At 38.8% G+C, this 26,090-nt stretch overlaps 1 protein-coding gene across 1 annotated transcript in view; it reads right to left on the bottom strand.

The window, feature by feature from the left end:
• Positions 1 to 975: 975 nt before the first annotated feature.
• TMCO1 (transmembrane and coiled-coil domains 1) overlaps positions 976 to 26,090 on the bottom strand; it is a 64,188-nt gene continuing 39,073 nt past the window's right edge. The window contains exons 6-7 of the mRNA XM_040229985.1: positions 21,604 to 21,748; positions 976 to 1,566 (exon numbers count right to left, since the gene is read on the bottom strand). Of these exons, the coding sequence (XP_040085919.1) occupies positions 1,468 to 1,566; positions 21,604 to 21,748 (244 nt within the window). The 3' untranslated portion in view covers positions 976 to 1,467. The remainder of the gene's footprint in view (positions 1,567 to 21,603; positions 21,749 to 26,090) is intronic.

Genomic DNA, 26,090 nt, shown 5'->3' with positions numbered 1-26,090 from the left:
AACCCCTCTTGCCTCAGTTTCTTCATCTGTTAAATGAGTGTGAGAACAGTATAACCTTGTGGTGTTGTCTTGAGATAATCCCTAAACTAGATAATCCATGAAACATTTAACTTTATCCATAGATTTTTTCAATTTCTGTGTTGACCATTGTTGCTTATGTCCCACACCTTTCCCCTGGTATTCTTTTTTGTCTCTGTAAATACATCCTTTAATAGTTCAACTATCTTAGATACCGTAGCTGTCAAAATACTGTCCACAGTTTTGCCCCCAAACTTATGGTTTAGCTGTACATAAAATTCTAGGTTGATAATTATTTTGTCCAGCTTTGAAAATATTATCCCACGGTCTTCTGGATTTTATGCAATTGAAAAGTCTGATGTTGGTTTACCAGCTGTGACTTTCTCACTGGTAGAAAACATGCGTCTAAGGACACTACTGACATATGTAAATATTTAAGTAACTAGGGCTATCACTCCACACAGGATTTCCAGTTCCACAGATTAGGGAGGAAGATCATGGTATAAGCATTCTCTCATCCTTTATAAAGAAGCACAGCAGGAACTAAAGGCCATTGTGACTACAAGGAAGCTCCGCAAATTAGCCACATGCAACTATAAACTTGCCTCCAGAGGGAGAACTAAGAGTGCGATCAACTTGAATCTTCTCAAGAACCCAACAGATTGTACTGGGGTAAGGAAACTGCTGAGGAGCTCCATTGTTATACTCCCATGAGTTACTACTTTCCTTTCCTTTCACGCTTTCCAATTCCTATAACAGGGCAACTTTATATTTGAGCATATGAAGCAAGAGTGATAAAATATTACTCTCAAACACGGCCTCATGGTGAGGGGAAGAGGAGAGAAAGAACAAAAACAAAAACAGTATTGCCCCTTTCTGGCCAGTGTTTACCCTTATGTTCAGATTACTAAAAATATGTATCGAGAAATATGGCAAAGCAAAACAGATGTCTCCTTGTAGATGAAATAAGTATAATTCTAGCCTCTTTTATTAGATCTCAGGTCATGTATTTGGCTTAAAAAAAAACAAAAACCACAAGATACAGTTTCAATTAAGAGTTATATAAACTAAATTTTTCTTCCAGATCTCAAAATGCCCATTGAGAGTCAACTTCCACGATACATGGCACACAGCACATACTTGAAAGCTGACCCCACAGAAATATTCATGTAAGCAAAATATGAATTTGTTTCTTATTACATAAACATCACCTGGGCTTATTTAATCAACACACTTGTTTAAAAAAAATTAATCTATAACCAAAAGCACTATCACGTTTGTTAGGTACCGTTCTTATTCAAATTATACCCCCTCAAAAGCCTACAAATAACTCAAATCTAGAAATTAGCCCAAGTGCTAAGGCTGCCTACGGCTCTTGCTGTAAAATAGTTGCTGGGTCTGATTTGAGTATCTGAAAAGAATGACAGAAATACAGGGTTCTTCTTGATTTCAAGAGAACTTCCCAGAAGGAGGTGGAGGGCCAAGAAATCCACCTGCCTGCTTGGTGGCAGCTCGCGAAGGGGCAAGGCCAAGAATCTTCTGGATGTTCTGTGAAGGAAACAGAATAAAAACTGGGTTTTAATGTGAGATATAGAGAAAAGTATTTAAAATACATCTCATAAAGAGAAGCCTTACAAATAAAAAGTACTGATATCACCTAAAATAGAATGATTACTACTGTGTTATTTTTCTGCCTTTTCTGAGTCTTATAGCTGAATTCAGTCATTACTGCAATACCTGAAGCTAAAACTGAAATAGTCAGTATCAACTTTTTCAAATAAGTGCAAGAATTAAGAATCTTGCAAAGAGATCTGAGTCCAGAATCCACCTATATTTTTAGCACAGCCCCTCATCTTTTTCAGTTGTCCCACTTTTTTTAGGAACTCAACTTTATGAAACTAGAACTCATAAAAAAATATTTTTATACTCAGATGTCATCAGTTAATATAACATTAAATTAAATCACATAAATACAACAATGAGTAAAACTAACACAAACTGGGAATAAACACATTTGGCTCTTGAAGGACAAGGACTCAACTAGTGGGAGCAGAGAGGTGCAGGCGCTCTAAAGAGCAATCAGGAGTGGACGGTGTGATGTGGGGAGGAATTGGTTTGCTTTAAAGGTGGAGGAAAGAGGTACATGAATTTGGAGGGGTAAGTGAAGGTCAGTTAAGATTTGGTACAGCATTTGTAAGAGGGAAAAACCTTAAAGGTATCTAATTATGCTTGCTAATTCCTTCATTTAATATTTGAGAAATCAAGTAAAACCTGGAAGAGTAGAAAAGTGAAAGTGAAGTCACTCAGTCGTGTCCGACCCTTTGCGACCCTGTGGACTGTAGCCCACCAGGCTCCTCAGTCCATGGCATTCTCCAGGCAAGAATACTGGAGTGGGTTGCCATTTCCTGTCCAAAATTATTGATAAAGTCCCACTAGCCTCAAAGCATGGCCATAGAGAAATAAATAATAAAAACAAATCTAAAAACAAGAAGAAAAAGAACCATTAGTAGTTCAGGTAAGTTTTCCTCAGTAAAGTTGGAGAATATTTGTATTACTTTCATAAGAAAAGTAGCTCCTTCATGCCCCCTTTAAAAATCCATTGCACAAAGCAGAAAGGAGACCAAATAACAGAATGCCACTCCTGTTTAATCAGTAAGTGTTCCCTGACCACCTACAATGTATCCAGCAAAGCAAGGCGTGATGGGAAATTAAAGATAAAATCTAAAATAATAAGACATTACAGAATTAGCTACTGATAAACACATTTGTCTAGCTAACAAATACAATAATATAATCTAGACAAAATGTACAAAGCATCCTTGCTCCGTTTTTCTGTAGAAGGGTCAATTAAGTGAGTCCTTATCATTTTAGAGATAAAGACCAGTGTAAAAACCTCTGATGCCCTTTAAATCACAGGTCTACTGTGATTTAAAGAAGACCAGTAAAAGGAAAGTAGGAAATATTTCAAAGCGCAGACTGAAAGGGTAGACTGTTGACAATCTCATTATGAATTAAAAACATATAAATGACTACTGGACACAAGCCACTGTTCTACATGGAAAACAGCCCTAACAGCAATGACCACAATAGCAACAGAAATGTTTAAACAAGGCACTTTAGTAGCCAGGACTGAAGTTCATGTATATCCAGGCAGGTTTATGCTTTGTTCTCCTTGTGGATCTCATCTCAGACTCCCTTTGTAAATACCAAATCAAGTTTATCAGTGGTACATTACTCAAGTATTTGTATTTTAATACCAACGCTCTGCGTTTACTATATGCAATTTTATCTTTTAGTGAAATTCTAAAAATGAGTTTGAATTCCTATCCTCTCACAACTGAACCCACAATATTTTATTTTTAATGTTTACTTACTTATTCATTTATTTTTGACTGTGCTGGGTCTTTGTTGCTATATGAGCTTTTCTCTAGTTGCAGTGAGCTAGGGCTACTCTCTGGGCTTCCCTGGTGGCTCAGATGGTAAAGAATCTGCCTGCAATGCAGGAGACCTGGGTTTGATCCCTGGGTTGGGAAGATGCCCTGGAGAAGGAAATGGCAACCCACTCCAGTATTCTTGCCTGCAGAATTCCATGGACAGAGGAGCCTGGTGGGCAACAGTTCATGGGGTCGCAAAGAGCTGGACACCACTGAGTGACTAACACTCTCACTTTCAGGGCTGCCCCCTAGTTGTGGCGCACAGGCTTCTCACTGCACTTGCAGTGGCCTCTCCCATTGTGGAGCACAGGCTGTAGGGCACGTGCGCTTCAGTAGTCCCGGCTCCTGGCCACTAGAGAACAGGCTCAGTAGTTACGGGTGCATGGGCTTAGTTGCCCCCCAGCATGTGGGATCTTCTCAGGATCACAGATCGAACCCGTGTCTCCTGCATCGGCAGGCAAGTTCTTTACCACTGAGCCACCAGGGAAGCCCCTCCGTACCTTAAAAAGAAAAAAGGTTTATTTATTTTATGGACTAGTTTTTCTTAGATAAAATGTTCCCTGCTTCTCTGTCTAGGAGGTCTTTTCCTCTAAAACACATGTAGAAACTAACTGGTGGTCTTAGATGCAAAAGACCCTGGTAAAAGGCTCCAGGCCATGGTTCTCTCCACAGTAGTAACATTCTACGCTTCTATAAATTCTAAGTTTGCAAATAGTTTTAAGGACTAGACATCAGTCCTTAGTTATCCTTGGTTTTGAGATGAGAAAGCTGGCACAGATGGAGGATATAACTCAGGCACAGTTTTTCTCTATTAAACCACAACTCTCTAAAGGATATTTATCTTAGAAGTGAAAAACCTTATAGCAGGCCTGACCTGTTAAAAAAACTTCCAATTATGAAGACTATATAAGAGCACACCATAGACAGAATAAATACATTACACTGTTAAGTGAATAAGTGCATATAAATAAAAACCCGTAGAATGTGCAACATCAAGAGTGAACACTAATATAAATTATGGACTTGTGAATGATGATGTGTTAATGTAGGTTTACTGACTGTAAAGAAATGTACCACTCTTTTGTAAGGTGTTGACAGTAGAGGAGGCTATGTGCAACTGGGAGACAAGAAGTCAGATAGGAAATCTCTGTACAGTCCATTCAGTTTGGCTGTGAACCTAAAACTGCTCTAAAAAAGAGTCTATAAAAAGACTTAAGAATATATGGAAAAATAATAATTGTATTAAAATAGTTGTAAATCACTTTCTCATTCCTTGTCTTCAACTTTTTACAATATTGCTGAACAGGATAATTTAAAATGAGAAATATTTCCATAGGTGCTATCTCAAAGGGCTAGACATTGTTCTAAGCACTTTACATGTATATTCACATTTAATCCTCACAACAACTCAGTGACACATATTATCCTTATATGCAGATAAAAAAAGGAGATCCAACTGTCGGGTTGTAATTCAATAAATGCTCACTGACCTTCACACTGTATAGTAGGTTCATCTATATATATTTTCTCCTTTATATCTTTCAAGAATTTCATTCATTAAACTTGACCTGACTGCTTTCCTACAGTCTCTCAATTCCCCTCCAATTTTTCAAGCCTTCTTACAAGATACAGTTTAGAAATATGCATTATGCTAAAAGATAAGAGTTTCAATATATTAAGAAAATGGTACAGAAGAATGCTTAACAGAAATACAAAATATAAGATGTGGACATGCTTTGGAAGTTATTTTTTGGAAAAATTATTTTGAATTTCTGTCCAGTCCTGTGTAATCGGGTAACAACTGAAGAGTATGTGTCAGAAGGGAAAAACAGAGGAAAAACATTTTCCCGTAATCATGCCTCTTTTGGCAGGAAACTCAGAAAAATACCACTACAGAATTTGCGTTCCTTCCTCTCTGCAAAGGATAAGGGCTGGTGATCAGGAAAAGGAAGTTGTTGGTTGCTAACTGGATATTTCGGGAAGACACAGGTCACTGGCAATAAACACATTCTGCTAAATTTTATTTCTTAGTCATTTAGCTAAAATAACTCAAGCCATAGCCGCCCTCACTTTGCTCTTTGTTAGTTTCTCTGGCATCCGGCAACCAACCTTCCGTCCCAATTGATTACAATTTCTCATCAAGTTCCCATAACATAATCTTTACTTTATGCATAATGCTGCCTGTAAATCCAAACACCCTGAATGGCCCCATTCAACAGTCCCAGGATTTTCACACTATATCAGAATTGGCTGTTCAGGAGAATGACAAAAAGATTAAATATTTAATGACAGTACAACACTTATGTAGCTGAAAGAGTACTGGGTAACAGTCAGAAGACTTGATTTCCAATACTGGCAAATTATGCAAAAAAAAAATCCCAACAAATATACAATATCTTTTTATTGTATCAAATCTCAATTTTCCTTACGTTTAAAAGAAGGGGGCTCACCAGATCAATTATTTTTAGACTCTTTAGTCACAGAACCCTTTCTTAAAACAAAATCTCATGTAAAAAGTCAACAAAGAAAATTGATAAAACAGTATTGGGAACCTGGAGCCCCTTGTTGGGCCCTTCAAATTTTCCCACCAAGCACCCTGAAGGGAGCCACAGTCCTGTGTGGCTGTGGCACTCTAACACTCTTGAACACAGTTATGTTGCAATAAATTATATTGCTGACTTCAACACATATCTTGTAAGGCGAAAATCAAAATTCTAAAAGGATAAGCACATCAAATCTGTACCAGAGTAACATCATCTCCTTCGTAAAGTTGAATGAATGAGTATTTTTCTCTCCTTAGGTTGTCCAAAGGCCTCTTTTGTAAATAGGATCTCTTTTGGGAAGATTAGGGGATCAAGTGACAATTTCAATCAGTCAAGGAGAATGTTCTGAATTTTAGCTTTGTGTAAGAAGACAGATGTTCTATCCTTTTAAAATCTTGTAACAGATAGTAGAACCCAGCTGGCACTATGTGGGGTATCTAAACCTCAGTATGAAACTGCAGTCTTACTAGTTTGAAGCACCAAAGGACAGAGTTCAGGGCAACCATGAATGTGAAAGTATTAGTCACTCAGTCGCGTCCAACTCTTTGTGACCCCGTGGACTGTAGCCCTCCAGGCTCCTCTGTCCATGAAATTCTCCAGACAAGGATACTGGAGAGGGTTGCCATTTCCTTCTAAACCATAGCAACTGAAAAAAATTCCTGGAAAATGGAGTTAACAGGGCCCTGTAAAGTTCTGCATCTAAACTCTGCCCAGGAGGCGCTAGTGGTAAAGATCCTGCCTGCCAATGCAGGAGACACAGAAGATGCAGGTTTGATCCATGGGTCAGGAAGATCCCCCGGAGAAGAAACGGCAACCTACTCCAGTATTCCTGCCTGGAAAGCCCCATGGAGAGAGAAGCCTGGTGGGCTAGTCCATGGGTTGCAAGGAGTCAGACACCACTGAAGCAACTTAGCATGCAAACTCCGACCAATTCTCTGGTTAACTCTTAAACCATTCATGGGAGAGACTGCCTTCAACCAAATAAGACTGAAATAATTTGAGATTTCCTAGATGTCTACCACAAAGAAGACAGACCTTGGAGTTTGAATGTCAACTTAACTGTCCACTTAAATAAACAAACACACAAAAACACCCCTCTCTGTTAAGAATAACAGAATCTAGACTCTCTATAGCTTATCATTTACAATGCACACGATACGATCCAAAACTGATACATACCGAGAGACGGGAAAACATGACCCAGACAAAAGAAAACAGGCAACAGATAGAGTTCAACCTTGAGATGATCCAAACGTTGGAATTAGTAAGCAAGGTTTTAAAGAAGCTAATTAACCATGACAAGGGGCATAAAAGAAAATATATTCATTCACAATAAATGAATAAATAGTAAACTTCAGCAAGGAAGGAAAAAGACTAAAAAATAACCAAATGGAAATTCAGGAGCTAAAAAATACTATATCAAAATTGTAAAATCATTGGATGAGCTTAGGTTTAACTCAGATTAGAGATAAAAGAGGAGTCTTGAAATTCCTTTTTTAGATTAGAGATATAAGAGAGGAGTCTGTGAACTTGAAAACAGATTACAAGAAATTATCCTATCTAAACAACAGACAGAAAAAGACTAAATAATTGAAGAGACTCAGTTTTCTATTGGACAAAACTAAACAGACTATAAGTAAACGGAATTGAGAGAAAGAATGGGGCAGAAAAAAATATGTGAAGAAATAATTGTTGAAATTCTCCCAAATTAAAAAAAAAAGCTATAAGCTATAGAGGGATAAATTAAAAAAAAAAAATACCCCTGGGGGGGGCGGGGTTCCCTGCTGGTCTAGTAGTTAGGATTTGGTGCTTTCACCATGGAGGCCCAGGTTCAGTCCCTTGTTGGGGAACTAAGATCCTGTTAAGCTACCCAGTACAGCAAAAAAAAAAACACAAAAAGTTACATTACAGTACCCTTAGGTACGTAACAGTCAAATTGCTGAAAACCAAGCTTAAAGAAAAATATCTGAAAGCAGCCAGAGAAAAGTTATTATCTACAGGGATACAAAGACATAAAGGCCTTCTCATCAGAAATAACTGAAGCTGTTTCACCAGTGGCCACGGGGGCCACACTGTCCTGATTTCAGAAGCCACGGCCCTGCGCTTCCCTCTGGGCGAGGGCCCCCGGAACCCCCAGCCAGGCCCTGCCCAGGCGATGCTGCCCGTGGGTGCCTGTCACAGCCCCGACCTGGTCGCCGCCATAAGTGACAGCGCACTGCTCCAGACCGCTTGCTTGCTGTGGCTCCACTGCTGCCCCGGGGGGGATGGCCCGCCCACCAGGAGCCAGCCCCAGGCTCTCCTGTCTGTGCTCGCCTCATCCCTAAATGCCTTCTTTCCTGTGATCAGCTATAGGTTTCAGAATATAAGATCTGACTGTATATAATTGTAATAAATATGGGTGCCACTATTAAAAGAAAACAAAACTGAAGCTGAAAGGATTAAAACAAACAAAAGCAGTCAATCCAGAATTCTGTATCCTATGAAAATATCCTTCAAAAGTAAAGAAAAACAAATATGTGGGGATAAATGAAGAGTAAGAGAATCTTACATTACAAAAGACACACCCTGATGGTCCAGTGGTTAGGATTTGGCACTTTTGCTGCTTGGGCCTGGGTTCAATCCCTGGTCAGGAAACTTAGAGCCCATAAGTCACATAACAGGGCCAATAAATAAATAAATAAACAAAGGAAAAGGAAACACATAGAAAGAAGGAAAGAAACCCAGGGAAAAATCACTTAACACTGTGCTGTGAAGTACAGACATTAAGCAGTGACATTTACCAACAATTCTGGACTGAGTGATCTCTATGTTCACTACATACTTTCAAGCCTTCATGTTTTACTCAAACTATGCCAAGAAAATTCTGATAAAATTGGAAAACCCCTACTTACCCTTCAAGACACAATTTAAATGCCCCTCCTGTATAAAATCTTAGTTTTACAGACTAATTCCTATAGTCATTTCACTTCCATAGCATATTTTTCCTCCTCCCAAATCATTTTATATATGTACACATACACAAAAGTTATCAATCACATTCTGCTATTATTTATGGATCTGTCTTCCTGCATAGACTGTGAGTTTCACAAGGGTAGAGATAATCACTCCTTGCTCTTACACGTCAGCATCAAAGAATTCCTGGCATAGTGAAGGACTTGAATCATTCTTCAACAAGGACAGGAATATTCTAAATGAAGCCTTAAACTCACTGAAACAATTCAAAGGGATCAGATTAAGATGATACCTGAATAATCTGTTCTTACTTAGTACTTACCTATCACTTTTCAAACCAAATGCATTCTCTAACTGATTTAAAGTTAAATACTACAAATGAAAATACTTTGCTTAAAAATAAGCTATACTGGAATTAATGAATTAAGTTCTAATCCTTAAATAAAGTGGCATAAACTAATAAGATGCAGGAGATGGCAGGCATCTAGTTGGTCCTTCTACCATTTTGATGACTTTAAGATAAACTGACATGACATAATTAGAACCCGTCCTTACAGACATACAAGCCATATTGAAATTCTTTGCCTTAAGGAAGCCAAAAGTGTGATAAAAAAATTAAACTTACTTATTTTTATCCCTGTCCTAAGCACTTATACCTGTTGAAGGAGACAATGACAAATTCTCACTGACATTTCTTCAGATCATAGCCATATATCCATATGGTTATATATTAAGATGTGGGTGACAAAGGAAAAAAAAATAAGAAACTCTTTCTTGTACTTTTCTTCATAAACACTAATTCTTTTTGCTTTCCAAGTAAAGAGAATTCTGTCATGGCTTTAACTATCATATACATTTATAGGAAGAGACCCATTTTCCCTTAGCTGTTTACCAGGTAAATTTGCTGGGATCTTCACTAAGATTCAGAACACTTTCTATAGAGGAGATCATTTACTCAATCCATTACTGACTCATAATAAGAAAAGGAAAAAAAAAGCAAGTATTTTAATTTTAGGAATTAAGAAAATTTCCTTTTATTCTTAAAATCAGTCACTACACTGGACTAACTTAACACCTCTGATAAAAGTTGGCAGACCTACCATTTCCGCTGCTACAAATTCATACAAAGGAAATAGTGATGTGAAGGTCAAGGCAGCTAATCACTAATCACCACACATTAAGGAAGTAAACAAAAGGAGAAAGATAAAACAAGGAGAGGTAATTAGATTTATTTTCAGTTAATATGACATATCACCACCACGTTTTAATCTATGAAAAGAATCAGTCCTATCTTGGGCTGGGAAACAAACACTAATTTAAAAACATCCCAAGGGCAGGGGCAGGTGCTAACTTGTTTAAAAAAAACAAACCTACCACTTTAAGAATAACAGCTAACTTTCTATATCATTGGCATCTGATTATCATAATGTGGTGAGGTTCCACACTAAACCCTAAACCCGATTTCATCTTTGTGAAAACTGAGACTCAGAGCAGTTATATGACTCCCAAGGACATTAGCCTAGCAAGCGGCAATAAGAATCAAACCTTGGTGTTTTACCTCCAAATACTGTATTTCCTTGGGCTTAAAGAATCCACCTGCAATGCAGGAGACCTGGGTTTGATACCTGGGTTGGGAAGATCCTGTGAAGGGAAAGGCTACCCACTCCAGGCCAGAATATGTCCCGATCCAGGAATCAAACCTGGGAAACAGGGAAAAATTACTGAAGCAGACAGATATCCTTATTCAACTTAATATTTATTATACCTCTATCATAATAAGGGGGCATGTTATGATAAGTAAGTGTTAGTAGCTCAATCATGTCTGACTCTTTGTGACCCCCATGGACTATAGCCCACCAGCTTCTCTGTCCAGGGAATTCTCCAGGCAAGAATACTGAAGTATGTTGCTATTTAGTCCTCCAGGGGACCTTCCTGACCCAGGAACTGAACCCAGGTCTTCTGCACTGCAGGCAGCTTCTTTATAATCTGAGCCAACGTTGTAATGGGAAGTCCTGATGTTATGATAAGCATGTGACAATGCTATATAAGTTAGCAGTTTTGTTTGTTTTTTGCAGTTGTTCTTAAGGTGATGCTCTTTTATAACCAGTTAGTACACTCCTACGCTTGGGGTATTGTCATGAAGGGACTAGAGCTAGTCGACTCAATCACACTATCACTCTCAGTAATGGAAGTGGGTTCTGGTTAACACTGTAGTGTGTGTGTGTGTGTGAGTGTGTGTGTGTGTGTGTGTGTGTGTATGTGTGTGTGTGAAGTCCCTCAGTTGTGTCCAACTCTTTGCGCCCCCATGGATGGTAGCCTACCAGGCTCCAGGTCCATGGGATTTTCCAGGCAAGAATACTGGAGTGGGCTGCCATTTCCTTCTCCAGGGGATATTCCCAAACCAGGGATCAAATCTGGTCTCCTGCACTGCAAACAGACGCTTTACTGTCTAAGCTACCAGGGAAGTGAACTGACATACGTAAACGCCACGATCTTTCATAAGATCATGGTCTCAAACTGGTGGTAAACTGAGACTTCAGATTAACAGCGCTGGGTAAAAATGGTGACTAGTTATGGAAAACAGTGTGCTGATGCCTCAAAAAAATTAAACACAGAATTGCAGTATGACGGCAATTCTACCTGTGGAGTATTAAGGAAAAAGAAGTGAAAACAAGAACTCAGACATTTATATACCTGTGTTCACAGCAGCATTTCTCACAACAGCCAAAAGGCAGAAGCAGTCCTTTGGCAGATGAATAGATTAAAAAAACAGTATATACATACTATGGAAAGTTTGTTCACTCATAAAAAGGAAGTAAATTCTCACATATGCTACAACATGGATGAACCCTGAAAACATTCCAGTTACAAAAGGACTTAAGTATGATTCTACATTTACGAGGGTAAATTCACAAATACCAACAGTCAAAATCACAGAGACAGAAATTAGAATGGTGGTTGCCAGGGACTGAGGGGAGAGGATAATGGAGATTTAGTGTTTAACGGGCACAGATTTTCAGTTTGGGAAGATGAAAAACTTCTAGAAATGGACAGTGGTGATGGTTGTACAACAACATGCAATGTACTTAATGTCAAAGAAATGAACAATTAAAAACAGTTAAAACAGTGTATTTTATGTGATATTTATTTTACCACAATAAATGAAAAAGATTAAATGTACTGAATTACTGAGTATAGGAAATCAGAAAGTAGTTTCTGGGCATAAGAGAGCACTGCACTTTCTTTGGGAAAACTGCTACCAGGGGCAGTCACACTGACAAATTTAAACCTGAGACTCTCCAAGTGTGACATGTATGTTTTGACCCACTCCTTCACACTCTTTTACTCTAGGATCTCAGATAACATTGTTTAACCCATCCTATGGCACCCAACTCCAAAAGACCTGATGATCTACACAAGGTGTGAAGAAAGGAGGCGCGTCCCTAGTCAAACACAGACATTCAAATTTCAAAGAGAAAATATTAATTAATAATTTGACAGGGATTCACTCTATTCAAATAAAAATCAAATTCAAGAATTATCATTCACCTCACTGCATCTTACGACCCTCTAGCTTCTTGATCTTTGAAAAAAATGGGAAGGCAAACTTTGATGTCAAATGAATCCATGTTTTCATGTTTTTCCTCATAAAAATCACACAAAAGTTGGCAAAGAACAAAAGAGAAAAGAAAGAATAAATAAGGTATGCCAGTGTTAACTCCAAATGGATTGAGCCATGACTATATAAGAAACTAACAAATAGTAGAAGAAAACAAAGATGAATTTCTGTATAACTTTAATAAAAGACTAATAAGAAAAGAAAAAAACCTCCAGCAAACAAAATTTTGCATGGCAAAAACCATACTAAGTAAAACTGAAATACAAACAACAGTTTGCAAAAATTATTAGTAACTTAGAGCACACAGGGCTAACCTCCCTATGAGCTAAAAATTAAGAAAATGACCAACAACCCAATAGTGAAATAGGCAAAAAGCATACAGTGTCCCACCTACCAAAGAAAGAAAAAAAATACATGGGTAGCTCTTAGACAAATAGAGATGCTCAATCCAAATGCAAATTAAAACTACAATGAGATAGCAATTCTTACCTAATACACAGTAAAAACGCCAAAGTTCAATAATTTCTACTGGAGGTTGGGGGCAATTATGAATTTTCATACATAGTGATAGGGAGTAAAAAGTGGTATAACCTGAATTTGCCAAGTTTGTAAGTTTATATTTGGGTACAGTATCTACTGTTTTGTTTCACTCATCCCTTTTAGGTGCATACTATGTACTCGATATAGATTCTTTAAGGTATATACAGGAAATTAAGAAATCACTACCTTAAGAATCATTCTATGTTAGTTTAAGAATCGTTCTATGTTTGTCTCCTCATCACTTAATCAATTTGACAACCTCAACACAAAAACAATTCATTATTTTTTCTCAAAATTACTTTATGCGACAGTATGTATCTGAAATCAAGTGGCCTATTTCTTTGCCTAAGAATGGTCTCATTGAGGGAATTGTATTCTATACTCTGAAAGTCTCATATTTTATGATGCTTGTTTCACAGGCATCTACAGAGTCAAATCTTATGTAACCTAAGATCCTATAAAAGCAAATAAAACAACAAAAGAAAATATGGAAAGAGCAAGTGAATATGGATTTTAATTAAAGTGAAAGTGAAGTCGTTCAGTCGTGTCCAACTCATTCCACAGAAAAACTTCAAATGCTGAACTACTTCAGACTGGATATAAGTTCATAATCCTCCTGTTAGTATACATACTGAGAAGTGGGGAAAGGAATATGGAAACTTTTGGCAGCTAATAAAATAAAAATTATAAAAGTAGGTCATTTTAGGGATTTTTCAAAGATTTTTTATATCTCAGAATACCTATACTATAGCTCCATATACTTTTCTCTTATTAATATCGGTGCAGAGAACTGGACAAACAGAAATTAAAAGTATGAACATACATCCTCCTTGGCTGAAAAGAAATACTGAGTTGTTTTTTTTTTTGGCTTCATTCTCTCCTCCCACCTTTTTTGGGGTATTCAGTAAGCAAGTACTTCATTAAGCTCTACCAGTCTAGTATCTGTAGATATTCTTACTTTAACTTTATAGCACATATTACACACTCTTGGTTCCCGGAGTAGCATGGCTGGCTGCTCTATCGCCTGTTTTTAGAAATAAAGTTCCACTGGAATACAGCAACACTCATTCGTTTACTTATTTTCTAGGGCTATTTTCATAACACAATGGAAGAGTTTGCAAAAGTCTGCCTGAACCTTGTTGCCTGTTTTTTGTAAATAAAGTTTTGTTGGAACATAGCCCCACTCATTCCTTTACATTTTGTCTAGCACTGTATTCATACTATAATGGCAGAGTTGAGTTGCTGTGATAAAAATTGTATGGTCTGAAAAGTAAATACAAAAATATTCATCACCTAGACCCATACAAAGTAGTAAGTAAACAGAAAGTTTGCTGATTACCATGGTAAATGACGTCATGAAATTAACTGCTATACATATACCTCACCACAATTTCTGAAATAACTGAAAGGAGTTTAAAGACTAGCTTGAGCTGAACTTTCTCAACAATCATTCTTAACATTTATTTCACTTAAGAAAATGCTACCGTTTTCAGATGGTGATTTCTAGGTAATGAAGTCCAGGTAGCAGTACAAACACAAAAAGGCAAAATGGTTTTCTGAGAAGGCCTTACAAATAACTGGGAAAAGAAGAGCAGTGAAAGGCAAAGGAGAAAAGGAAAGACATACCCATATGAATGCTAAGTTCCAAAGAATAGCAAGGAGAGATAAGAAAGCCTTCCTAAGTGAATAATGTGAAGAAATAGAGGAAAATATCAGAATGGGAAAAACTAGGGATCTCTTCAAGTAAATTAGAGATACCAAGGGAACATTTCATGCAAAGATGGGCACAATAAAGAAAAGAAATGGTATAGACCTAACAGAAGCAGAAGATATTAAGAAAAGGTGACAAGAATACACAGACCTATACAAAAAAAGATCTTCATGACCCAGAAAACCACGATGGTATGATCAATGATATATAGAGTCAGACATCCTGAAGTACAAAGTCAAGTGGTCCTTAAGAAGGAAGTATCACTATGAACAAAGCTAGTGGACGTGATGGACTTCCAGTTGAGCTATTTTAAAGCTTCAAAGATAATGCTGTTAAAGTGCTGCAATTCAATATGCCAGCAAATTTGGGAAACTCAGCAGTAGCCACAGGACTGGAAAAGGTCAGTTTTCATTCCAATCCCAAAGAAAAGCAATGCCAAAGAACGTTCAAACTACTGCACAACTGCACTCATTTCACATGTTAGCAAAGTAATGCTCAAAATTTTCCAAGCTAGGCTTCAACAGTACATGAACTGAGAACTTCCATATGTTCAAGCTGGATTTAGAAAAGGCAGAGGAAGCAGAGATCAAATTGCCAACATCTGTTGGATCATAGAGAAAGCAAGAGAATTCCAGAAAAACATCTACTTCTGCTTCACTGACTATGTTAAACCTTTGACTGTGTGGATCACAACAAACTGTGGAAAATTCTTAAAGACATAGGAATACCAGACCACCTTACTCGCCACCTGAGAAACATGTATGCAGTCAAGAAGCAACAGCTATAACTGGACATGGAGCAACAGACTGGTTCAAAATTGGGAAAGGAGTATGTCAAGGCTGTATACTGTCACCCTGCTTTGTTTAACTTACATGCAGAAAGTGAGTGAGTGAGTGAAGTCGCTCAGTTGTGTCCGACCCTTTGCGACCCCATGGACTGTAGCCTACCAAGCTCCTCTGTCCATGGGATTTTCCAGGCAATAGTACTAGAGTGGATTGCCATTTCCTTCTCCAGGGGAACTTCCCGACCCAGGGATCGAACCTGGGTCTCCCGCATTGTAGACAGACGCTTTACCGTCTGAGCCACCAGGGAAGTTGAACATATGCCGAGAACATCATGCAAAATGCCAGGCTAGATGAAGCACAAGCTGGAATTAAGATTGCCAGGAGAAATATCAATGTCCTCAGATATGCAGATGACACCACCCTCATAACAGAAAGCAAAGAGGAACGAAAGAGCCTCTTGATGAGGGTGAAAGAGGAGACTGAAAAAGCTGGCTTAAAAGTCAACATGCAAAAAACTAAGACCATGGCATCCAGTCCCATCACCTCATGGCCAAATAGATGGGGAAACAATGGAAACGGTGACAGGCTTTATTTTCTTGGGCTCCAAAGTTACTGCGGCTGATGACTGCAGCCTGAAATTAAAAACACGTTTGCACCTTGTAAGAAAAGCTATGACAAACCTAAGTGAAGTGAAAGTTGCTCAGTCCTGTTTGACTCTCTGTTTGTGACCCCATGGACTGTATAGTCCATAGATTCTCCAGGCCAGAATAGTGGAGTGGGTAGCCATTTCCTTCTCCTAGGGATCTTCCCAACCCAGGGATCGAACTCAGATCTCCTTCACTGCAGGCAGATTCTTAACCAACTGATCCACAAAGAAGCCCAAGAATATTGGAGTGGGTATCCTATCCCTTTTCCAATGGATCTTTCTGACCCAGGAATTGAACCAGGGTTTTCCACATTGTAGGTGCATTCTTTACCAGCTAAGGTACCAAGAAAGTCTAGACAGCAAGTTAAAAAGTGGAGACATTACATTACTGACAAAAGTCTGTATAGTCAAAGCTATGATTTTTCCAGTAGTCAAAAATGGATGTGAGACTTGGACCATAAAGAAGGCTGAAAGCTGAAGAATTGATGCTTCTGAACTGTGATGCTGGAGAAGACTCCTGAGAGTCCCTTGGACTGCAAGGAGATCAAGCCAGTCAATCCTAAAGGAAATCAGTCTTGAATATTCACTGGAGGGACTGATGCTGAAGTTCCATATGTTGGCCACCTGATGTGAAGAGTCAACTCATTAGAAAAGACCCTGATGTTGGGAAAGGTTGAAGGCAGGAGGAGAAAGGGATGACCAAGGATGGTTGGATGGCATCACCGACTCGATAGATATGAATTTGGGCAAGCTCTGGGAAATGGTGAAGGACAGGGAAGCCTGGCGTGCTGCAGTCCATGGGGTTGCAAAGAGTCAGACACGACTGAGTGACTGAACAACAACAACAACAACAACCGTGAGTTTCCTGGTGGCCGAGTGGTTAGGATTCTGTGTTTCACTGATGTGGCCTGAGTTTAATCCCTGGCCAGGGACTGAGATGCCAGAAACCTCGAGAGAGGGCCAAAAAAAGAAAAAAGAAAAAAAAGAACCTGGCCTTCCTTGGTGGCTTAGTGGTAAAGAATTTGGCTGCCAATGCAGGACACACAGGTTGGATCCCTGGTCTGGGAAGATCCCATAGGTGGCAGAACAAAACTCAGCCCGAGTGCTACAACTATTGGGCCTGTGCTTTAGAGCTCAGGAACTGCAACCATTGAACCCACGTGCCGCAACTACTGAAGCCTGCATGCCCTCAAGCCTGTGCTCTGCAAAAAGAGAGGCCACTGCAGTAAGAAGCCTTCACAATGCAATGAAGAGTAGCCCCTGCTCGCTGCAATTAGAGAAAGGCCCACATGGCAACAAAACCCCAGCACAGCCAAAAATATATAAATAAAATTATTTAAAATAGCAACAACAAAAAACTGCCAAAAAACTATTGTGAGTAACCAAAAACATAGCAGTAACATCTTTGTAATTAAAATAAAATTGCAATGCATGTAATTAAAATAGCATTGCTCCTTGTTGCTTAAGGCAGAATGTATACATCATTGTATTTTATTAATATTTTCAGTTCAGGTCAGTTCAGTCGCTCAGTCGTCGTCGCTCAGTCGTGTCCGACTTTTTGTGACCCCATGAACCGCAGCACGCCAGGCCTCCCTATCCATCACCAACTCCCGGAGTCCACCCAACCTATGTTTATTGAGTCGGTGATGCCATCCGACCATCTCATGCTCTGTCGTCCCCTTCTCCTCTTGCCTTCAATCTTTCCCAGCATCAGGGTCTTTTCAAATGAGTCAGCTCTTTGCATCAGGTGGCCAAAGTATTGGAGTTTCAGCTTCAACATCAGTCCTTCCAATGAATACCCAGGACTGATCTCCTTTAGGATGGACTGGTTGGGTCTCCTTGCAGTCCAAGGGACTCTCAAGAGTATTCTCCAACACCACAGTTCAAAAGCATCAAATCTTCAGCACTCAGCTTTCTTTATAGTCCAACTCTCACATCCATACATGACCACTGGAAAAACCATAGCCTTGACTAGACAAACGTTTGTTGACAAAGCAATGTCTTTGCTTCTTAATATGCTATCTAGGTTGGTCATAACTTTCCATCCAAGCAGTAAGCGTCCTTTAATTTCATGGCTGCAATCACCATCTGCAGTGATTTTGGAGCCCCCAAAAATAAAGTCTGACACTGTTTCCACTGTTTCCCCATCTATTTCCCATGAAGTGATGGGACCAGATGCCATGATCTCATTTTTCTGAATGTTGAATGTTAAGCCAACTTTTTCACTCTCCTCTTTCACTTTCATCAAGAGGCTTTGAGTTCCTCTTCACTTTCTGCCATAAGGGTGGTGTCATCTGCATATCTGAGGTTTTTGGTATTTCTCCCGGCAATCTTGATTCCAGCTTGTGTTTCTTCCAGCCCAGCGTTTCTCATGATGTACTCAACATATAAGTCAAATAAGCAAGGTGACAACATACAGCCTTGACATTCTCCTTTTCCTATTTGGGACCAGTCTGGTGCTCCATGTCCAGTTCTAACTGTTGCTTCCTGGCCTGCATACAGATTTCTCAAGAGGCAGGTCAGGTGGTCTGGTATTCCCATCTCTTTCAGAATTTTCCACAGTTTATTGTGATCCACACAGTCAAAGGCTTTGGCGTAGTCAATAAAGCAGAAATAGATGTTTTTCTGGAACTTTCTTCCTTTATCCATGATCCAGTAGATGTTGGCAATTTGATCACTGGTTCCTCTGCCTTTTCTAAAACCAGCTTGAACATCTGAAGTTCACGGTTCATGTATTGCTGAAGCCTGGCTTGGAGAATTTTGAGCATTACTTTGCTAGCATGTGAGATGAGTGCAACTGTGCGGTAATTTGAGCATTGTTTGGCATTGCCTTTCTTTGGGATTGGAATGAAAACTGACCTTTTCCAGTCCTGTGACTGCTGCTGAGTTTTCCAAATTTGCTGGCATATTGAGTGCAGCACTTTCACAGCATCATCGTTCAGGATTTGAAACAGCTCAACTGGAATTCCATCACCTCCACTAGCTTTGTTTGTAGTGATGCTTCCTAAGGCCCACTTGACTTCACATTAATATTTTGTCTGTAGTTTTAATATCTCATTCTTAATCAAATTGAAGAGCAATATTCTAGTTATCAATGACCTCTACTAAACCAACAAAGAGAATCATGTTGTCACTGTCTTGGGTTTTACCTTGGATAAGCTAAAATGCTAAAGCATTTCAAAAGATGTAGTACACACCTCAGTTACACAAGGTGCTGGGAAAGACTGTGGGCAGGAGGAGAAGGGGGTGACACAGGATGAGGTTGTTGGATGGCATTACCAACTCAATGGACATGAGTTTGAGCAAACTCGGAAATAGTGAAGGACAGAGGAGCCTGCTGTGCCTGCAGTCCATGGGGTCACAAAGAGTCAGAGACGACAGAGTGACTGAACAACACCACAAGAATACAGCTTTCTGCTGGACACACCCACTTAACTGCCCCACAGACAACGCAAACAGCATGTCTTCCAACCAACCTACTTCTCTGTCCTCTTTTTGCATCCTCCATTTGGTCACCAAAGCCATAATGTTGAAGTCACCTTAGTTCCCCCTTTCTCACATTAAATCAATCATTAAATTCTGCTAGCTTACCTCTATATATTTCTCAGCTTTGTCCCCTCTTCAATCATTTCAGCACTGTAATAATTTAGAACAAAGTGATTTTTCACTGCTGCTGCTGCTGCTAAGTTGCTTCGGTCATGTCTGACTCTGTGCAACCCCATAGACGGCCTCCCACAAGGCTCCCTCGTCCCTGGGATTCTCCAGGCAAGAACACCTGAGTGGGTTGCCATTTCCTTCTCCAATGCGTGAAAGTGAAGTCGCTCAGTCGGGTCCAACTCTTAGTGACCTCATGGACGGCAGCCTACCAGGCTCCTCCGTCCATGGGATTTTCCAGGCAAGAGTACTGGAGTGGGGACTACTCTAATAGTTTTCTGTTATTTCTGCATGTGGTCATGTCCCCCTCACATCTATCCTTCAGAAGCAGCAAGTATCAGAAAATGATTCCAGGAAGCCTGAAAACTTGGTTGCATTTAACAGGTAAAAGAAGAAGGTGGGAAGCATCCAAATAGAAGAAAGAATACTCACAAAAAGCAAGTCTGGGTGAGTGGAGAATGAAAACTGCCAGATACCTCAGAATGGTGGAGTGCTGGATGAGGTGAGAGATGAGGTAGGGAGAGCATTAAGTGCTAAGATCATGAAGATCGTTGTGAACTTCTAATTATAATTTCATTTCCTATTGATTCACACATGTCAGACCAACCAAAAAACCTGCTGCCACAGACAATATTCAGAGGAAGAAGAAAAACAACTCTGAATCATTTATGCAACAAACATTGAAATAATCATGTTCATACCTCCCCACCATATCATGTGCCAATCTCCTCACTATAATGCCTACTGAATGGCAGTATGTTCAAACACTGAATAATGCCCTGCAATATGAAGTGTTCTAGAGCAAGTTTAACCTCTCTTATTTTTTAAAGTCCCATCTCAAAAGCCACTTTATTATTTCAACCTTGCTGCCTGAATCGTCTGCCATTAACTGAACGCTAAGTCTCTCTTCCAGGCTCTCACAATCCTATCTGACTTCATTCTCACTCTTTTTCACTATGAATATCTGATCATCAGGTTGCCTGAATATAAACTCTACAATTCAGACTTTACCTCAACTGTGACTAACTTAAAGTCACCAAATTATTACGTTTACTTGTGATCCTGTAGTGCCAAATGGAGAAGGCAGTGGCACCCCACTCCAGTACTCTTGCCTGGAAAATCCCATGGATGGAGGAGCCTGGAAGGCTTGCAGTCCATGGGGTCGCTGAGGGTCAGACACGGCTGAGCGACTTCACTTTCACTTTTCACTTTCCTGCACTGGAGAAGGAGATGGCAACCCACTCCAGTGTTCTTGCCTGGAGAATCCCAGGGACAGGGGAGCCAGTGGGCTGCCATCTATGGGATCGCACAGAGTCGGACGCAACTGAAGCGACTTAGCAGCAGCAGCAGTGCCAAAAGGCACTGGTAAATAATAAAGAAGTAATGATAGTGGGAAGGCAAAATCCACTCTTTCCTTTCAACCTTTAGATAGCCGCAATAAAGAAGAAACTTGAGAGCGCTCTTCAAAATGAGATGAAAACCACGTGTGACTTTATGACCACTTTCCATCCCTAAGGATCAGTAATCTAAACTATATACATTTAAAACAGTTTCAGAGGATACTCTGGAATTCTGAAACAAGCAACTGAAAGATCTCAGTAGCAACAGGTAGACACTTCCGGTACTAGACAAACAGACATTAATTTAGGGTGTGAGAGCAAGAAAAGATGTACATATGAAATAGATGATGTGGGCACTCACCTGTCGAATTGACATGGTACAGAGAATATACAGGAAGATGAAGGAACAGTCTGTGGTGTCATCCCCGAGCAGATTTCTGTGAGACAGTCCTTGGATATAGGACAGGGGGGTGAAAGGGAGCTTTGCCACCACTCTGCCATCAAATCTAAACAGGAAAGAGCAGAGAACTGTTATTTTCAGAAGGCTGACAAACTTAGTTCCGGAGAGAATCTGGGACAGAAACAGAACTTTAAGTCTCTTGATCTCTAAAACACCAAGAAATGGTGATATTCTAAAAATATATTTGTAATATAAGCATATAAGGAGATTTTTTTCCCCATTAATCTTTTTCTAAACTATAGATTCTTAGTTTTTTCAATATCAGGATATTTAACATGCTGAAAAAGTACTGAGGACTCCAAAAAGGTTTCATTTAGAGGTTTCATCTATTATCGATATTACTATTTAATAAATTAAAACTGAGAAATTTTAAAATATTTGTCAAATCATTTAAAAAACAGCAATACTCAGTATATGTTAACGCAAGTATTTTTATGAAAAATAACATTATTTTCCATACAAAAGAAGAATTCACTGAGAAGAAAGGCTTCTTCCTTCCTCCCCCTCAATCTCATAGCTGCTTCATTACTTGGGCTGTTACAATGTTATACACCCTATGAAGCCTTTGGAAAATTCCACCATACATTCATGAGAGAATGAAAGTGAAGAAGGCAAGAAAAAAAAATCTTAGAATTATTACAATAATTTTTACCTCAAGGACCTTCTAAAAGTTTGAGACTGCCAGCATTCCCCAAACCATACTTTTGAGAAGGACTGTTCTAAACCATGACATCAATAAGATTTTAAGAATCCTCTTTTCCAAGAGTCAAAGATTCCCAGTATACACCTTAAACATGAAATTCATGGAATATACACAGTGGTGAATGAAAAATAGTATACATAATATTCTGAGATAACTTTTAACATACTTCTAATATTTGAAATTAATTCCTTTTGTTTTTTCTAAAACAGAAAAGAAAAATGTTTTGAAAAGAGGAAAAGCTTATAAAAAAGCTAGAAGAAGTATGTATCAGTGTTTATTTTGAGGTGCTGGGGATATGAGCTTCTTTTATACTTTTCAATAAGTTGTATAATCAGACAAAGAGAATTATAAAATTAATGTGATTAAGGATAGTGATACTTCACAATATTAGAAAAGTATATGACTGCATCAGTTAAATTATCCAAATAAAGTCCTTACTTCCAGTTAAAATGTCTAGAACATTTGCTTTTAAAAAATATGTATTTATTTTATTCATCTTTGGTTGTGCTAGGTCTTCATTGCTGCATGTGAACTTTCTCTAGCTGTGGTGAGCAGAGGATAGTCTCTGTTGTGACACATGGGCTTCTCATTGCGGTGACTGCTCTTGCTGTGGAGCACAGAGCTAGACGCAGATTTCAGTAACTGCGGCATCAGGCTTAGCAGTTGTGAAGCATGGGCTCTAGAATGCAGGTTCAGTAGTTGTGGTACATGGGTTTAGTTGCTCTGTGGTATGTGGAATCTTCCCAGACCAGAGATGCAACCTGTGTCCCCTGCACTGACAGGCAGGTTCTTATACACCATACCACCAGGGAAGTCCAAGAACATTCCCTTAAAAAAAAAATGCTTGGTATTTAGAATGTTTCTATAGAGGGAGAGGGAAAAGAGAGGTAGCATTACTATCTTTTCCTTTGGAGAAAAAAAATTCCTAAATATCTATCCATATAAACTTGCGAGTTTTGAGGTGCCAGGGATATGAGCGTTATAAATATATATATTTATAAATATACAAATATTATAAAATATAAATATTTCGAGCTTCTTACATAGTTGAACTCCACAGAAAATAGAACAGAATGAAATAGATATATTCTATAAATACATATGATTATCCACTTACTACTTTGAACTGCCTTCCTAGTATATATTTATACAGGGAAAGGGCTCAATCACGAAGTGCTGTGACTTGGATATGACAAAAAATACTGAAAAGTCCATAAGAAGTAATCATTATCGTTTACTAACCTCATAAAAGCAAAATAAAAGAAATAACTTTTCCAGGAGAAGATATTCCCATTTACTCATAAGAAGTATGATATATAGTTGTTGCAATATTTCCTGGTTATATATATGCTGTTTACAGTATGCTGGTTCTACATATGACATTCTACTATTTTTCTATAGAGTTAACTGTGAGAAGCAGGGCTGAAATAAATATAGACAAAAAAGTTTATCCTTCTTATTGCTAACATATGCACCCCCAAATTCACTTTCTATAGTCATTTTATTTCTTGTTATTTTTAATTTGAAATTGTAACCAAAACGAAAACCTTTTAAAACTAATAAATGGATTCAGTAAAGTTTCAAGACAGAAATCAACCTACAAAAATCAGTTGCATGTCTATGTGAATCAAAGTTGCTCAGTCATGTCCAACTCTTTGCGACCCCATGGACTATAAAGACCATGGAATTCTCCACGCCAGAATACTGGAGTGCGTAGCCATTCCCTTCTCCAAGGGATCTTCCCAACCCAGGTCTTCCGCTTTGCAGGTGGATTCTTTACCAGCTGAGTCACAAGGGAAGCCCAAGGATACTGGAGTGGGTAGCCTATCCCTTCTGCAGAGGATCGTCCCGACCCAAGAATCAAACTGGGGTCTCCTGCATTGTAGGTGGATTCCTTACCAACTGAGCTACAGGGAAGCCCTACACACACACACACACATACACACACACACACACACACACACACACTCTCCCACTACAACAGCATCATTAACGTAATTAACTTATTTAATCAAAGTTAGTCAAGGAAGTGAAAGATATTTATGCTAAAAACTGTAAGACATTGATAAACTGAAGATGACACAAATATATGGAAAGATAACCATGTTCATAGATTGAAAGAATTAATATTGTTAAAACGTCCATACTGGGACTTCCCTGGTAGTCCAGTGTTTAAGAATCTGCCTTGCAATGTGAGGGCTGTGGGTTTGACCCCTGATTGGGGAACTAAGAGCCCACGTGTTACAGGGGAACTAAGCCTGTGCACTACAACTACTTAGCCTAAGCACCCCAACAAAGATCCAACCAGCAGAATAAATAAATAAATATTAAAAAGCAAAAACATGTCCATACTATCCAAAGTCATCCCTAGATCCAATATAATCTCTTATCAAAATTCTACTTTTCACAGAAATGGAAAAATTAATACTAAAACCCATGAGGAATCACAAAAGATCTTGAACAGGCAAAACAGTCTTGAGAAAGCTGGAGGCATCAAACTTCCTGATTTCAAATGTGCAGTCATCAAACAAATATGACACTGTGGACCAATGGAACAGAATGAAGAGCCCAGAAATAAACCCTGTCAACTAGTATTTGACAAGGGAGCAAAGAATTCTCAAGGGGAGAAGAACAGTCTCTTCAGTAGATGATGCTGGGTAAATTGGATATTCACACACCAGAGAATGACACAGACCCCTATCAAAAACCACCCACAAAAATTAACTCAAAATGGATTAAGAATTTAAACATGAGATCTGAAACCATGAAACTTCTAGAAGGAAACATTGGGAAAAAGCTCCTTGACAAAGGTCTTGGCAAAGATTTTTGGGTATGACACCAAAAGCACAAGCAACAAAACTCAACAAATGTGACCACATCAAACAAAAAAAGCTTCTGCTCAACAAATGAAACAACAAAATGAAAATGCAAACTATGGAATAAGAGAAAATATCTGTTAAAAAGTTAATATCCAAAATATATAAGGATCTGTACAATAGCAAAACTCTTCCAAATAATCTCATTTAAATGAGGGCAGAGGATCTGAATAGGCATTTTTCTGAAAAAGACATACAAATGGCTAAGAAGTACATGAAAAGATGGTCAATACTACTAACCATCAGGGAAATGCAAATTAAAGCCATGCGATTTCATCTCTCACTTGTTAGAATGACTATTACCAAAAGGACAAGAGATAACAAATGCTGGGCACTATTTGTGGGAATGTAAATTGGTACAGCCACTATGAAAACAACATGAATGTTCCTCAAAAAATTAAAAAACAGAACTACCATATGATTCAGAAATCCCATTTCTAGCTATTTAGCCAAAGAAATTGAAATGAACTACTATCTCAAAGAGACCTGTACTCCCATGTCACTGCAGCAGTATTCATTATAACCAAGATACGGAAACTACCTAAGTGCCACCAACAGATGAACAGATAAAGGAAATGTGAATATATATATACACACACACACATCTATACATGTATATATATACTGTGTACAAGTCTGACAGAGAAAGACAAATACTGTATGGCATCACTTACATGTGGAATCTAAAAAAAGCTTAACTCTTAGTGTTTTGCCCAGAGTCCGAGTCCCCAAAACTGAGAGAACAAGACGTCCATGGCAATGCAAAACCATGAAGGGGTTTTATTTCTAGCTCGAGCCAGGCCCCCCGC

This window comes from Oryx dammah, unplaced genomic scaffold (genome assembly GCF_014754425.2).
Source record: "Oryx dammah isolate SB20612 unplaced genomic scaffold, SCBI_Odam_1.1 HiC_scaffold_28, whole genome shotgun sequence".
In the NCBI taxonomy this organism is placed as follows: Eukaryota; Metazoa; Chordata; class Mammalia; order Artiodactyla; family Bovidae; genus Oryx; species Oryx dammah.
This window is presented reverse-complemented; position numbering and strand designations above follow the sequence as displayed.